This window comes from Carcharhinus amblyrhynchos, chromosome 17 (assembly GCF_965287045.1).
Source record: "Carcharhinus amblyrhynchos chromosome 17, sCarAmb.v2.hapA, whole genome shotgun sequence".
Lineage (NCBI taxonomy): Eukaryota > Metazoa > Chordata > Chondrichthyes > Carcharhiniformes > Carcharhinidae > Carcharhinus > Carcharhinus amblyrhynchos.
Window position 1 is genome coordinate 1452598 of NC_137340.1, and position 17543 is coordinate 1470140.

Genomic DNA, 17543 nt, shown 5'->3' on the forward strand with positions numbered 1-17543 from the left:
CACACAGACACAGAACGTGCAAACTCCACACAGAATGACCTAAGCCGGCAATCGAATCCGGGTCTCTGGTGCTGTAAGGCAGCATTGCTAACCACTTTGCCATCATGTTGGCCACCTCTGGGTTTAATGGAGGCGAGGCAAGATCGGGCAGTCTACCCACTTCCAGTAAGTGTGTTAGGTACTCAACTATTATAATAGGGCTGTCTTCCAGTTTTGATCTTGACCTGGCTGATAAACGGAAGCGAGGACAACTTCAGGCAAATTTCTTTACAGTACTGCTTGTGGGCCAAAATGAGCAGGAGTGCTTCTCAATCCTCACCCCCACCCAACAACGTTCTCCAACCAACAACGTTCTTTCATTCTGCTTCTATACATCTATATACCCAGGTGAGTCCTCAATTAATGCCCACATCCTGAATAGAATTAAACACCAAAGGCCCCTTTGACAATACCTTTTAAACCACAAACTCCACCATTTGGGAGGACAAAGGCAGCGGACACAAGGAAATTCTACCACCTACAAGTTTCGCTGTTAAGCCACACACCATCCTGACTTGGAATTATATCGCCATTCCTTCACTGTCACTGGATCAAAATCCTGGAATGCCCTTCCTAACAGCATTGTGGCTGTTCCTACATGGACTGCAGTGGTTCAAGAGCAGTTAGGAATAGGCAACAAATACTGGCCCAGCCAGCGAAACCACATTCTGTGAAAGAATTTGAAAAATGACATACAATTGGTCATGGCTGTATAGTCTAAATCAGGAATTATATATTGGATTTAAATCATGTACCATAAAAAATAAAGATTGAAAAAGAAAGATGAAGTTAAGAGCGATAAAAGAAACCGAAAAAGATGGGAAAAAAAATTTCTTTTTAAATCTAATTAAATAATCAAGAAATGAATAAACCTTCAAAGTATTCTACACCTTGGCTTATTAAGTCTTAAAACTTCATTTACACATGAATGCACCAATTCTCACTTCTGCTGCTGCTTAGTGAGTTAGTGGGTAACACAACGACACTATATTGACTTCAATGATGAATCTCTCAGAGAGCTATTGCTAGAGCACTGCCTGTGGCGGAGTTGGGTAACCACAGATACAGGACCTACAAGTTAGTGCCGGAGCATCATTAGATCGCTGCTATTCTCAGTGCCAAATCCAAGCTGCTAAAATATGATCTATAAAAATGTTTACAACACAGCGAGTGGTTAGGGTATGGATTGTGCTACCTGAGTGTGGTGGCAAATTCAATTGTGGAATTCAAAGTGAATTCAGCTGTTATCTGAAGAGGAAAATTATGGGGTGAAGGCTCTTAGTGAATTGCTCATTCAGAGAGCCAGTGCAGATACAATGGGTCCATTGGCCTCTTTTAGCAATTCTGAGATTGATACTCTATATTAGTTTAATTTGCTTTCAAAAATATAAATTATTTGAAACATTGAATTTATAACTAGCTGTTGGAAACAGGAAAAATGTTAAGCAAAGAAAAGCATACACTGTATAATTAAGAAAAAATTATAATCCCTTTTGTCTTTACTCCCATAACTACTTGCATATAATTCTGGCACGTCAACTACTTCAGACATTCCGGGGGCAGTCTTACTAGATTGAAGCCCCCTGGGAGGTCGGGGCAAGGGAGGGGGGGCTGCTCCTTGGGTAGTGCCAGCCTGGTAGTGTTTGTGGGGTAGGGGCTTGTGACAGGGCGGGGAGCCCTTGCAGTGGCTGGGGTGGGCAGGTGCTTTAGGCCATGGAGGCTGGCTGATAGCAGCAGAGGCTGAGTGACAGATCTCTCTGCTCTCAGAACAGAGGGACTTTCACATGCACAATTGTGTACACTGCTGTCTCAGCCAGCTTTTGGGTGATATAAGCTTCGCCCTCTCTCCTACAAGCGAGAAATGCCTTTTGCTGTTTTTTTCTCATGCACTTGAGTGCATAAGATCGCAGATTTGTACTTGCCCAAAAAACGATTCAGAAACTCTCCTGTTTTCATCCTGGACTTCAAATATTTTTCGTAAAATCACACCTTCTATCTTTCTAAATTAATCTGAAATACAGATATATTGAGCTGCTCGATTAACTTAACTACGTATGCAATTGGTGACAGTGCAAGATCAAAAGTAATAGTGTTGCCGTGATCAACCAATGAGAAGAATGATTTTCTAACCTTGTACTTTGTTCTTCCTTCTACCTTGCAGCTTTTTGATCATGTTGCTGAATGCCTGGGAGATTTTATTGAAAAACAGGAAATAAAAGATAAAAAGCTTCCTCTTGGCTTCACATTTTCCTTTCCCTGCAGACAAAACAAATTGGATGAGGTAAGAGTGAACAGTCAAGGGCAGGGAGAAATTATTTAGCAACGTTCAATATTCAAAAGAAATGTAAACTTGTAACAGTTAAGGTGAATAATATGAATCAGTGGCTGCTTAGGTTTTTTATTCGTTCATGGGACATAGACGTCGCTGGCTGGCCAGCATTTATTATTCATTCCTAGTCCAGAGGGCAGTTGAAAGGCAACCATATTGCTGAAGGTCTGGAGTCACATGTAGGCCTGACCAGGTAAGGACAGCAGATTTCCTTCCCTGCAGTACGTTAGTGAACCAGATGGGTTTTTCTGACAATTTGACAATGGTTTCGTGATTATCAGTAAATTCTTAATTCTAGATTTTTTTTGTTGAATTCAAATCCCACCATCTGCGGTGGCAGGATTTGAATTTGGATCCCCAGAACATCTCTGCCCGTTGAAGTGGTGGAGGCTGCCTCGCTAAATATATTTAAGATGCGGGTTGATAGGTTTTTGATGGGCAAGGGGATTAAGGGTTATGGGGAGAGGGCGGGAATGTGGAACTGAGACACGACAGATCAGCCATGATCTTATTGAATGGCGGGGCAGGCTCGAGGGGCTAGATGGCCTACTCCTGCTCCTATTTCTTATGTTCTTGTTAGCTGCATTTCTGGATTAATAGTTGAACGATAATCCCACTAGGCTGTTGCCTCTCCATGTGGTAGTGATATTGGGCTCCAGTTGATATGGATTGGAAGATGGGTGGTCAGTCAGAAAAACATTATAATAGTTAGTCTATGGGTAATGGATGAGCCAACTTTCAGAAGTGTTTTGATAAAATATTACAAAATAAATATTAATGGAGCAATGGCTGCTTGAATATGAAATTGACTATGGGTTGGATTCTGTGGACCTGCTAAAGCAGGCACATAGACTAGTACAGCGCAAAAATGGCCCTTCAGCCCATTGAGTTTGCACTGACTATCTACCACTAAAGGCATGCTAATCCCATTTTCCTGCACTTATCCCATATCCTTTATTATGGTGCAGGCTCAGAGAATTGCGTGGGTGGCCATGTGTCAAAGCCTAGCAGCAGTAAAATAGTTCCCCATTATAAAGGTGGCAGAAAGCCATGAATCGGGGAAATTGTCTGTTCGTGGTAGGAGCCTTGTATTTTGGACCATTTAAAAATAATTTGCCATTTTTTAACGCAGCCTCGATCATTAAATTAAACTGACAATCTGCTCATTGAATGCTGGCAACTTATAATATGTGGCTTATCTGACTCTCTATGAGAACTGTTTCCTCTTATAAGAGGGATAGCACAGGGAGCTGCACTGTTTTTAGAGAGCTTTCCTATGTGTTTAAACTTAATAATATGACTTGCTGATGTTGAAGTCAAGAGGCAGGAAGTATCTTAAGCCAAAGGTATTGAGTCCAAAAATTAAGGAGGGAGCACAGAGCCAAAAGACAAAGGGGGCCATTAAAGCAGCATTGCGTATCTGAGTCTTGAAGGAATGGACACCTCAGAAGCTGCCTTTAAAGAAAGGGAGTGGTTGCAGCACAGTGAGAATCATTCAGTCTGTACTCTTTCAAAATTCAGTTTAGCTCAGTTGGCTGGACAGTTGGTTTGTGATGTACAGCAATGCCAGCAAAGCGGGTTCAATTCCTGTACTGGCTGAAGTTATTCATGAAGGCTCACCTTCTCGATCTTGCCCCTTGCCTGAGATGTGATGATTCTCAGGTTAAATCACTATCAGTTAGCTCTCTTCCTCAAAGCGTAGAGCAACCTATGGTCATCTGGGATTATGGCAACTTTACTTTTCACTCCTTCACCCTCAGTGTCCAAGGGAATCAGTGCTCTGCAGGAAATCCATGTTGCACGGGAACCAGTGCAGGCAGCTCAGTAGCAGCAACTGGAAGAAGCAAAATAACCGAAAATCAGGGGGCAAGGCAGAGGCAGGTGTGGGCCCCTGATGCACCTAAAAATTGACAGAACCAGAATGACATACCTGCACATGTTAAAGAGACTGTTCCTTTCCAGGGAATTAATTACAAATTACATCACCTTTTCATAGACTTGGAAGTTGGTGTGCATTTTGGTGATAGTGACCACAATTCGGTTACGTTCACCTTAGTGATGGGAAGAGATAGGCATGAACCTCGGGTCAGCAATTTTAGCTGGGGTAAGGGCGATTATGAGGCTATCAGGAGTGAATTAGGAAGCATGGATTGGATTAGGGGATTACAGGGACTGGGAACGTCTGAAATGTGGAGTTTTTTCAAGGAGCAGCTACTGCGAGTCCTTGATAGGTATGTCCCTGTCAGGCATGGTGGATTTGGTAGATCTAGGGAACCGTGGTGCACTAAAAGAGTTGAGTCGATGGTTAAAAAGAAAAAGGAGGCTTATGTTCGGATGAGATTGGAGGGCTCAGATAGTGCACTAGAAAGCTTTAGATTGGCTAGGAGGGAGTTGAAGAGTGAGTTGAGAAGGGCTAAAAGAGGACATGAGAAGACTTTGGCTGATAGGATTAAGGAGAATCCTAAGGCGTTCTATAGGTATGTCAAGAACAGAAGGTTGGTCAGGGCAAGATTAGGGCCAGTTACAGACAGCAAGGGGAAGTTGTGTGTGGAACCGGAGGAGATTGGAGAAGTATTGAACCAATATTTCTCTTCGGTGTTCACGCAGGGGGACATGAATATAGCTGAGGAGGACATTGGGTTGCAGGGGTGTAAAATAGACAGTATTACGGTTGATAAAGAGGATGTGCTGGAAATTCTTGAGGGGCTGAAAATAGATAAGTCCCCTGGTCCGGATGGGATCTACCCTAGGATTCTCTGGGAGGCTAGAGAGGTGATTGCAGAGCCTCTGGCTCAGATCTTCAGGTCGTCATTGGTCTCTGGTGTAGTCCCGGAGGATTGGAGGATAGCGAATGTTGTCCCATTGTTTAAGAAGGGGAACAGAGACTTTGCCGGGAATTATAGACCGGTGAGTCTTACTTCTGTTGTGGGCAAGGTTTTAGAAAAAATTATTAGGGATAGGATTTATAGTTATTTGGAGTGTAATGAATTGATTAGAAATAGTCAGCATGGTTTTGTAGCGGGTAGGTCGTGCCTTACTAACCTTATTGAGTTTTTTGAGAAGGTGACCAAAGAGGTGGATGGGGGTAAGGCAGTTGACGTGGTATACATGGATTTTAGTAAGGCGTTCGATAAGGTTCACCATGGTAGGCTTCTGCAGAAAATGCAGATGTATGGGATTGTGGGTAATCTAGGAAGTTGGATCAGGAATTGGCTATCAGATAGGAGACAGAGGGTGGTGGTGGATGGTAAATATTCATCATGGAGTGCAGTTACGAGTGGTGTGCCTCAGGGATCTGTTTTGGGGCCACTGTTGTTTGTAATTTTTATTAATGATCTGGATGAGGGTATAGTTGGGTGGATTAGTAAATTTGCTGATGACACCAAAGTTGGAGGTGTGGTAGATTGTGAGGAAGGGTGTCATAGTCTGCAGGGAGACTTAGATAGGTTGCAGAGCTGGGCCGAGAGGTGGCGGATGGAATTTAATGCGGAGAAGTGTGAGGTAATTCACTTTGGTAGGAGCAACAGATGTGTCGAGTATAGGGCTAACGGGAGGACTTTGAATAGTGTGGATGAACAGAGGGATCTAGGTGTGTGTGTACATAGATCCCTGAAAGTTGGGAATCAAGTAGATAAGGTTGTCAAGAAGGCGTACGGTGTCTTGGCGTTTATTGGTAGGGGGATTGAATTTAGGAGTCGCAGTGTAATGTTGCAACTGTACACTACTCTGGTGCGGCCGCACTTGGAGTACTGTGTGCAGTTCTGGTCCCCGCATTACAAGAAGGATGTGGAGGCGTTGGAGAGGGTGCAGAGGAGGTTTACTAGGATGTTGCCTGGTATGGTGGGGAGGTCCTATGAGGAGAGACTGAGGGATCTAGGGTTGTTTTCGTTGGAAAGAAGGCGGCTAAGAGGGGATCTTATTGAAACATATAAGATGATTAGAGGTTTAGATAGGGTGGATAGTGATAGCCTTTTTCCTCGGATGGAGAAAGCTAGCACGAGGGGGCATGGCTTTAAATTAAGGGGGGGTAGCTACAGGACGGATGTCAGGGGTAGGTTCTTTACCCAGCGGGTGGTGAGGGATTGGAATGCCCTGCCTGCTGCAGTTGTAAATGCGTCTAGTTTGGGGGCGTTTAAGAGATCTCTGGATAGGTTTATGGACGAAAAGGGATTGGTATAGGCTAGTGGGTCATTGTTTTTGTAACTGGTCGGCGCAACATCGTGGGCCGAAGGGCCTGTTCTGCGCTGTAATGTTCTATGTTCTATGTCTGCTCAAAGCAGACATTGTCTTCCAATAATAAACTACACAAAACTGATTCTGTGACATCCTCTTTTCAGAGAAAGATTGATTCTGGACAATAAAGAGAAGGGAACAGGTTCTCTTGCAGAATTGTGGGCTTGCCAGGAATCTGAACTAAACAGACTAAAACAAGTTGAATCTGAACTTAAAGAATAAATTGAAAGGAAAAGTTCATTAGCTGAAATTGTTTCTCTTAGAACAGGAGACAACGGCTGACAATGTGAAACCATTTGGGGAACAGGATTTACTTGGTGCAAGTTTACAGCCTTAATGATGGAGCAGCTTAAAGCAGTAATTAACCAGGTGGAACTTCACATTACCAATGCTGAGTCCTGCACTATCAACATCCTGGGGTTACTATTGTTCAGAGACTGAACTAGACTAGCCAGAGAAATATTACAGCTACAAGACCAGGCCAGAGGCTAGGAATCCTGCAGCAAGTAACTCATCACCTGACTTCCCAAGGCCTGTCCACTGTTGACAAGGCACAAGACAGGAGTGTGCTGGAATCTCCACTTGCCTGGATGAATGCAACTCCAACAAGGAGCTTGACACCATCCAGGACAAAGCAGCCGACCTGATTGACATCCCTATACCATCAACAAGATGCACTATAGGAACTCACCAAGGCTCCTTAGGTAGCATCTTCCAATTCCACAACCAGTACCATCTAGAAGGTTAAGGATAGCAGATACATGGGAACACCACCACCTGGAAGTTCCCCACCAAGTCACTCATCATCCTGTTTGGAAATATATTGCTGTTCTTGGACTGTTGTTGCTCAAATGTAGAACTCCCTTCCTGGAAGCAGTGTGGATGTACCTACACAACATGGACTGCAGGGGTTCCAGAAGGCAGTTCTCCATCACCTACTCAAGGGCAATTAGGGATGAGCAATTAATGCTGGCCTAGCCAGCGAAGCCCATATCCCTTGAATAAATAAAAATAAGAAGCTGTCTCCCAGATGAAAAAGGTTGAGTAGGAATTACAAGCATTAAAGGACAGTGAAATGAAACAGTTTGAATTGATTAAAAAATTGTCTTTACGTATTGGAAATGCCACTGGAAGTTAAATAATCCTTGTTCAGAGCTAAGAAGTGGATTTGGATGAAACAGAAAGGAGCTCAAGTGAAAAGGAGAGCATGGGAGAAAAATGAGATCAGTCTCCAAGTTTAAAGGAAGGAACCCTGGATGGGAATTATAGCAGCACATGTATTGTGTTTTTGGAGTGGAAAGCCTGGACATATCCTTGACATTCCAAAAGACCAACAGTCAAGGCAATAACCTTTGTTCAATGTAGCATTCAAACACCAGGATACCTACCAGAACTTTCTGTACAAATACTATGCAGGCACCTCAGAAAGCCTGCTGTAACACAGGGCTTTCTATACTTTTCAATACGATGCTGTCTCCTGCACGGGGATCATAGCGACTTACCAAAAGCCTGAGCCACTCCCCACTGCTAAGCACATATCACCCCATCCATGAGTTTGCGGCCAAGTGATCAGGTTCAGATAGCTGCATCCTTCCTGCACAAGATTACTGACTGCTTCCAGGCCTGCTGGTGAAGTCCGAAACGGCAGGACTAAATCCGAATCTGGGACAGAAAGCAGAGAGTAATGGCACATGGTGGTTTTTCAGACTGGAGGTTAGGACAGTGGTGTTATTTTGGAGTTACTATTGGTCTTGTGGCTTTTTGATTTATATTAATGAGCTGAACTTGTTTATATAGATTAAAGTTTTCAGAAATTACAAAACTTTTTGATGTAATCAACAGCAAGGAGGATGCTGACAGACTTGAGTTGGACATAGCCCAGGATTCTCTGATCTCGTTCACCCTGCCTGTCCTTCCAGACTGACAGCATAAACCCCACCCAGTTATTATTTTTACTCAGGAGCTTAAGATCTGACTGGAGGCCAGTTACCACGGGATCAGTGCTGGGTCCCCTGTTGTTTGTGATTTTTATCAACGACTTGGAAGAGGGGGCTGAAGGGTGGGTTAGTAAATTTGCTGATGACATCAAGATTGATGGAGTAGTGGATGAGATGGAGGGCTCTTGTAGGCTGCAAAGAGACATTGATAGGATGCAGAGCTGGATTGAAAAGTAGCAGATGGCGTTTAACCCTGATAAGTGCGAAGTGATTCATTTTGGTAGGACAAATTTGAATGCAGATTACAGGGTCAACAGCAGGGTTCTTAGGAATGTGGAGTAACAGAGAGATCTTGGGGTTCATATCCACAGATCTCTGAAGGTTGCCACTCAAGTGGATAGAGCCGTGAAGAAGGCTTGGTGTGTTAGTGTTTATTAACAGGAGGTTTGAGTTTAAAAGCCGTGGGGTTATGCTGCAACTATATTGGACCCTAGTGAGACCACATTTGGAATATTGTGTGCAGTTCTGGTCACCTCACTATAAGAAGGATGTGGAAGCATTGGAGAGGGTGCAGAGGAGATTTATCAGGATGCTGCCTGGTTTGGAGGGAAGATCTTATGAGGAAAGGTTGAGGGAGCTGGGGCTTTTCTCTTTAGTACAGTACATTTTCTCTTTAGAGCAGAGGAGGATGAGAGGTGACTTAGAGGTTTATTACATGATGAGGGGAATAGAATGGACGTGCAGAGATTATTTCCTTGGGTGGATGTAGCTGTTACTAGGGGGTGTAACTATAAGGTTCATCTGGGAGATATAGGAAGATGTCTGAGGTAAATTCTTCACTCAGAGTGGTTGGGGCGTGGAATGCACTACCTGCTGTGATAGTGGAGTCGGACACTTTAGAAACTTTCTAGCAGTTATTGGATAGGTACATGGAGCACACCAGAATGATAGGGAGTGGGATAGCTTGATCTTGGGTTTGGACATAGCTCAGCGCAACATTGAGGGCTGAAGGGCTTGTACTGTGCTGTACTGTTCTGTGTTCTATCTGGAATGAAAACTGGGCTATGCATCTGGAGAACTGTAGAATGCTTTTCAGTCTGAGCCTGACACTGAAAGAATATGGGAAAATTCCACCCAATATTTCCAAACTCTTCTGTCAGATGTCCTTTATTATTCATGAGGAAAAATGTGGGTGTGTCCTTACTGATTTGAAGGATAAATTATAAGTAGGTTCAGAGCATCGAATGTCAGATGTCACAGTTTTATTAACATTGGATAATGTTACTATCCAAGTAACAACGGATAGGGACTTATCGTTCAAAACCAGACAAAAGGATGTTCCAAAGATGCAACTATTACAATAAACTGGGATGAAAGGAGATGTTCAGTTGTTTATTTTCAAATTTTTGTCTCTTCCATTTTACAAATTAATAATGCTGGAGTATCGGTTGCAAACATTGTTCGATGTTCAGCTGGTCATCTTTCTGTTACAGAGTTTTCTGATCACATGGACAAAAGGTTTCAAAGCGAGTGGAGTGGAGGGCTCAGATGTGGTGAAGCTGCTACGCAAGGCCATCGACAAGAGAGGGGTATATCTAATACCAAATAAAACCAGATAAACTAATATGTCATGACTCTGATATTGCTATTTGATATGGATACTGAAGCTAGAATTTGAAGAAACATAATGACAAGACTAATGTCCCTGATTTAGGATCAGAATATTGATTGAATGATGGCCAATGCCTTTGCAATTTCCACTCTCGCTATCCTTGGATACATCTCATCTGGTGTCGTGCCTTATCGACAAGTAGTACAAAGAGCCTATTCAGTGCCACCTCCTTATCAGTTTCAACCCCTTCAACTCTCTTCTTTCACCGTGACCTGGACAGATTTTCTTTGGTAAAGGGGCATACACACGGTGGGTCGTGCAAGGGCTTCTCTTGGATGTTGCTTTGAGAGTTGCCTAGTGCTTCATGTCGTGTTGCCCGTCACTTGGTCCAGTTTAAACGTACACTAATAACATGCAGCACTAGGCAACTCTCAAAGCAACATCCAAGAGCAGCCCTCGCGTGACCCACTGCGTGTATGCCCCTTGTTGGCCAACAAGGCGGACCGAATCACCTGTGGATGTTAAAAAAGAGACATCAATAAACATACAACAGCCTATACAGACATTAACAGAAGATCCCCAGTAGCTCCAATGTAAGAGACAGGTGAGCCTTAAAATTTGTTGGACGGCCGATAGGAATCTGTTAATTCCCAGGAATGCCCTGAGGCTCTTGATCTTCAACTAGAACATTCTTTTGTATTCCTCCATCTCCAGTCTGCTCATGTGACTATCCAGGTAAGTCTTAAACAACCCTAGCGTGTCTGCCTCCACCACCCTACTTGGCAGTGCATTCCAGGCTCCCACAACCCTCTGTGTGGAAAAACATCCCTCTAACATCTGAATTATACCTCGCCCCTCTCACCTTGAGCCCACGACCCCTCGTGATTTTCGCATCCAACCTGGGAAAAAGCTTTCCACTGTTCACTCTATCTATACCCTGCATAATCTTATACACCTCTATTAGGTCTCCCCTCATTCTCTGTCTTTCCAGGGAGAACAACCCCAGTTTGCCCAATCTCTCCTCGTAGCTAAAACCCTCCATACCGGGCAGCATCCTGGTAAACCTCCTCTGCACCCTCTCCAAGGCCTCCACATCCTCCCAGTAGTGCGGCAACCAGAGCTGGATGCAGTACTCCAAATCTAACCAACGTTCTATACAACGGCAGCATTAGACGCCAGTTTTTATACTCTATACCCCTTCCTATAAAGGCAAGCATACCATATGCCTTCTTCACCACCTTTTTCTACCTGTGCTGCCACCTTCAAGGGCTTGTAAACTTGCACACCCTAGGTCTCTCTGTTTCTTTACTCTTAATGGTCCTACCATTTATTGTATAACTCCCCCCTACATTATTTCTTCCGAAATGCATCACCTCGCATTCATCTGGATTAATTTCCATCTGCCATTTCACCAGTTTACCAGCCTAACTATATCCTGCTGTATTGTCTGACACTGTTCATCACTATCAGCAAGTCCAGCCGTCTTCGTGTCATCCGCAAACTTGCTGATCACACCAGTTACTCCCTCTTCCAAATCATTTATATATATCACAAATAGTACGGAGCCCTGCGGAACACCGTTAGTCACAGACCTCCAGCTAGAAAAAGACCCTTCCGCTGCTACTCTCTGTCTCCTATTGCCAAGCCAGTTCTCCACCCATCTAACCACCTGTCCTTGTATCCCATGAGCCTTAACCTTTTTCACCAACCTACCATTTACCAGCCTTTTACTATTTATATGCTTATATTTTAGGATTCCTTTATACGTTTGGTGTCAGTCTGTTTTTATACTTCTATTATTTGCTTTTTCAAATCCCCTCTGAACCTTCTACATTAATCTGGTTCTTGGTTGTATTATCTACCTGAAATCTGTTTTGAGTACACTTTTTGTTCTTCATCTTAATCCCTATATCTTTTGTCATCCAGGAAGCTTTCTGTTTCCAGGGAATATAGAACATTACAGCGCAGAACAGGCCCTTCGGCCCACGATGTTGCGCCGACCAGTTAAAAAAAACAATGACCCTCTAACCTAAACCAATCCCTTTTCGTCCATAAACATAAATATACCTTGACTGTGCCCAAACTATCTCTTCACTAAAGACAGCTCATTATTCAATTAGAGTTTTACTTCCCATTCTTGCCCCATTGATGTTTCCCCAATTAATTATTCTCTTTCTGGAATGTCCTTTGTCCCCTTCCAACAATGATCACTTTCCCCTAAATGTTCCTCTCTTGTCACTTGGTCCACCTCATTCCTAAGAGTGTGCTTTAGTAGCCTCCTTTTTCATTAGACTGGAAACATACAGCACAGTAGCACAGTGGTCAGCACTGCTACCTCACATCACTAGAGAATTGGGTTCAATTCTGGCCTTGGATCACTGTCTATTTGCACGTTCCCTCCCTGTCTGCATGAGTTTCCTCCGAGTGCTCCAGTTTTCTCCCACATTCCAAAATATGCAGGTTATGTGGATTGGCCATGGTAAATTGCCCCTTAGTGTCCCGAGGTGCTTAAGTTAAAGAAAATGGTGGTGTAAATACAAGGGGTTATGGGAATGGGGCCTGGCTGGGATGCTGTGCCAGAGAACCTGCGCATATTTGATGGGCCGAATGGCTTTCTTCTGAACTGTAGGGATTCTATAATACTGTTGTTGAAAATTTCCCTGAACACACACCATGAACTCTTCCCCCTCTCTGCCCTTTACACTGCTACTATCATAGAACATAGAACCATAGAAAATTACAGCTCAGAAACAGGCCTTTTGGCCCTTCTTGTCTGTGCTGAACCATTTTTTGCCTAGTCCCACTGACCTCCTAGACCATATTCAAATAATTAAAGCCCCAGTTACAATTAGTCTGTAATTCTTGCATCTTTCTGTAGTTTCCTTGCAAATTTGTGGTTCTACATCTTTTCCCCCTAGGTGATGGCATTTAGACTACACCAAGCACAGACTATACGAGGAGTAAAAACCTTTGATGATTATTCCCTCCCTAATTTCTGAAGCCGGTTGCGTTAGCTTTGCTAACTTCAGGAGGACAGGGCCTCCTGTTTAAGATATGGATGAGGATGCTTTTTTTTCTCTTATTGTGTAACCATTGGTAACATGCTGTGAGAGTCAGCTCACCTGGTATAACTAGCAAGCTCCCCACAATCCCCACTTGCTATCATGGCCCAGGGTGTGGCCTGAGTGTTGGTGTAATGAAGTTTTTTTATGAAACCTTTTTCTTTGATTTATTTTGTGAAGCTGGTCCTCTTATTGCTTGCAATTGAAGAATTCTTACTGCCAGATAAACATCTGAGGGGCATTAGTCTGTGGCGTGCGCTTCCCCAGAGAGCAATGGAGATTGGGTCATATTCAAGGCTGAATCAGAGAGTTTTGATTGCTGAGGGAGTAACGGGGACAGACAGGAAAAGGAAGTTAAATCTACAGTCTGATCAGCCAAGATCTTATTGAATAGCAGAGCAGAATCGATAGGGAAATGGCTACTGCTTCTCCTGTTTCATATTCTCTTAGTGATGAGTGAAATGAGCTCATTCAATCTGCTCTCAGTTTCTAGTTCCACTGTGGTGGTTTCTGTGATAGAATAATCCACTGATGCTCATTGATGAGATTAAAGAATTATTATTGGAGTTTGCTGTCAGCGCTGGAACTTGTATCCCATGGTGGAGAAGATCTTAAAATTATCTCCTTAAAAAGCAGTTCCTTGAAACTCAGTCAGTGTTTTGAATACTCAGCTGATTACTTGCTGATTTACAAGGTTATTTTGTATTCTATTACAGCGATATTGATTTAAATCTGACAGATGATTTCATTTTTTGGGAAGTATGACAATCCCTCCATTTGCCTCTCATTGTCTCTCTAACTTCTCCAACAAAACAAAACCTTTGAGTTGCTCCAATGCTTCTCCAATGTGTCTCTTACACTCCTGATTTATTTTGCTACAATATTAGCAACCATTTCTCCAGCTGCCTCAGCTCTGAGCTCTTAACGTTCCATCTTTAAAGCTCTTGACCTCACTGTCATACGAATAACACAAATCTGAGCAAAACTAGGTCATTTTGGCACACGACTTCTCACCATTTTATCTTGACACTCAGCTGATCCCATACTCCAATTCTCATTGAGTTCAAAAGTCTACTGATCTTAGCTTTGAATACAGTCGCTGAACACCTCAGGCCTGCTAAACAAGGGCAGGCAACTGATGTGCTTCAGCTAACACCATATCAATCTCTCTGTGTTTGAATATATCTATAAATTCATTCTTTTCCTGAACTGGTTTTCTGACAGAGTTGTTTTTGTTCTTCCCAAGGACTATGATGTAGATATCATGGCTGTGGTGAATGACACTGTTGGCACCATGATGACCTGTGGATTTGACGACCAGCGCTGTGAAGTTGGCCTTATTATAGGTAAAGAAGTTGAATAACTTTGGGTGTAGCAGTGAATCTCACACCAAAAAATCCTAGGTTCGATTCCAGGGATGACCGCTACTAGGAGCAAGCAGAGATCAGAAACAAAAATCATCACCTGTGTCCTAATCGATGGTATTAGTTGCAAGGTGAGGAGACTTGTGCTGTCTGATGACAGACAAGATATGGTCAAAGAAATTTCTCTCTTTGTCTGCGTTATAAGAGCTCAGTTGCAGAGATCTGTGGACCTCCGCAGCTATGACCACCCCGGATTGCAAGGAAATTGCCAGCTCTGGTTGCATTGGAATTAACCCCACCCAAATCCTGATTATGAGGAGGTCCCCACAATCCATGGAATATCCACAAACTGCAGAGTACATAGAACATAGAACATTACAGCGCAGAACAGGCCCTTCGGCCCACAATGTTGCGCCGACCAGCTTTATAAAAAAAAAACACTAACCCACTAATCTAAACCAATCCCATTTCGTCCATAAACCTATCCACAGATCTCTTAAACGCCCCCAAACTAGGCGCATTTACAACTGCAGCTGGCAGGGCATTCCAGTCCCTCACCACCCTCTGGGTAAAGAACCTACCCCTGACATCAGTCTTATAACTACCCCCCCTTAATTTAAAGCCGTGCCCCCTCGTGCTAGCTTTCTCCATCCGAGGAAAAAGGCTATCACTATCCACCCTGTCTAAACCTCTAATCATCTTATATGTTTCAATAAGGTCCCCTCTTAGCCGCCTTCTTTCCAGCGAAAACAACCCCAAATCTCTCAGTCTCTCCTCATAGGATCTCCCCTCCATACCAGGCAACATCCTGGTAAACCTCCTCTGCACCCTCTCCAAAGCCTCTACATCCTTCCTGTAATGTGGGGACCAGAACTGCACACAATACTCCAAGTGCGGCCGCATCAGAGTTGTGTACAGTTGCATCATGACGCTGCGACTCCTAAATTCAATCCCCCTACCAATAAACGCCAAGTATGAGGACAAAACTCATTGCCAAGCAGGAAAAAAACCCACCCCATTCCCAATCCCGTGGGCGAGGGGGACCCCTCCAGCTCCCGAGCATTGAGGAACTCCCTCCAGTCCTCAAAGGCAGGGGACCCACCACCTCCACCGCACACTACCTCCACTGCCCCCTAGCACAAAGGAATCCTACCCACACCCAAGCAGGATGCAATTCGTCCCACCCCACCAAATCTCTAAAGATGAGGGGCCCTCGCCATACGGAGTGTGAGGGAAACCCTTTCCCAGATAGCAGGGAAGTCACCTGCGGCAGCTCCCTACTACTAAATCCCTGCTGCCATCCTCAGGCCTGTCAGTGGTCAGTTGGGAATTGTTATTTATCTGAGCCCAGCTTCCCAGTCTTTGGAATGATGTGTGCTGTGTGCCACAGTGAAAAAATTTTCAGTTAGTTACCAAAGAGTGTCTGATTTTTACCCTGTCTTAGGAGCTTAGAACTGGATTTTACAAATAGTTGTTTTTGAGCTGATTGTGTTTTGATTGATATGCAGGCACCGGGACTAATGCTTGTTACATGGAAGAGCTGAGACATATAGATCTGGTGGAGGGTGATGAGGGACGGATGTGCATCAACATAGAATGGGGTGGTTTTGGAGATGATGGTTCACTGGAATCTATCAGGACTGAATTTGATCGGGAGATTGATCGTGGCTCTCTCAATCCAGGAAAGCAGCTGTAAGTTCCTACATTTCCGTTTGATTATTAACTGGAGAGTTGCTTCCCCAGGTTGAAGTTTCCCTGGACTAAATGCCAGGAACGTATCTCCAAGTTCCAGTTTTCCAATGGACAACCAGATGGGATATTGTTAATGAGGGCATGTGAGCCCCGCTCCTGATTTTAATTATTCCAAGGCAACACACGTCAGGCCTTATTTCTGGGCTTCCCAAGGCTGTGAAGGCAATTTAGAAAATGTCAGCCTTCCTTTCTCTTACCAGGGAAATTCCCAAGTGGAGTTACGCCCTAGAGGTGCAGGACTCTGCCATTTTATAATGGCCAAAGTCCTGGCAAAAAGAAATAAACAGTTTCTTCTAAAATCAATCACCATTTCAGTACTGCTTTGATTGCAATTTGCTGGTACTACAAATTTCAGGCACTGAGTACATTAGCACACAGGTTATGCGACTTTGTGAATTTAACAAGTGTCCAACAACAGGAGAATCTAATATTGAATTATTATGCACCAAGACATATGAACTCATATCTGTGTAACTTAATGGTACAGGTTTGAAAAAATGATTAGCGGAATGTATATGGGAGAACTCGTGAGGCTCATTCTCGTAAAGATGGCCAAAGAAGGGCTAATTTTTGAAGGAAACATCACACCAGAACTTCTTACCAAAGGAAAATTGGAAACGAAGCATGTATCTGCTATTGAGAAGTAAGTATCACTTGGTGCAATATTAATTCCCGGCACAATCTTAGTCCCAGGCTCAAACAATTGTGGGTAACATATCACTTTTATCCCTTCCACTTCCTCCTTGCACCTGTTAGACTACAGTCCCACTGGGACTTTTCCTGAATAAGGCAAGACAGAAGAACAGGACTTTTGGTATGGGGCCTTAGCCCAATGGGCCCAATGTTTGGAGGGAAGTTTTCTTTAGCACAAGGCTGTTAAATTTACTGTTTGGACAGTATTCTCAGAGCGGGCAGCCAGTGGGTTCTTGCTGACTGTCCTCAAAGGGTGGCACGGTAGCACAGTGGTTAGCACTGCTGCTTCACAGCTCCAGGGTCCTGGGTTCGATTCTCAGCTCAGGTCACTGTCTGTGTGGAGTTTGCACATTCTCCTCGTGTCTGAGTGGGTTCCCTCCCACAGTCCAAAGATGTGCGGGTTAGGTTAATTGGCCATGCTAAGAAATTGCCCCTTAGTGTCCAGGGATGCGTAGATTAGTGGGTATAGTATGTAGGGATATGGGGGTAGGGTCTGGGTGGGATTGTGTTCGGTGCAGACTC

General features: G+C 43.8%; 1 protein-coding gene across 1 annotated transcript in view; it reads left to right on the top strand.

Moving 5' to 3' along the window:
* The window catches only part of hk1 (hexokinase 1), a 106489-nt gene that overhangs the window by 41404 nt on the left and 47542 nt on the right, over positions 1–17543 (top strand). The window contains exons 4-8 of the mRNA XM_080205378.1: positions 2201–2320; positions 10032–10127; positions 14459–14558; positions 16085–16268; positions 16816–16971. Coding sequence (XP_080061504.1) covers positions 2201–2320; positions 10032–10127; positions 14459–14558; positions 16085–16268; positions 16816–16971 — 656 coding nt within the window. The remainder of the gene's footprint in view (positions 1–2200; positions 2321–10031; positions 10128–14458; positions 14559–16084; positions 16269–16815; positions 16972–17543) is intronic.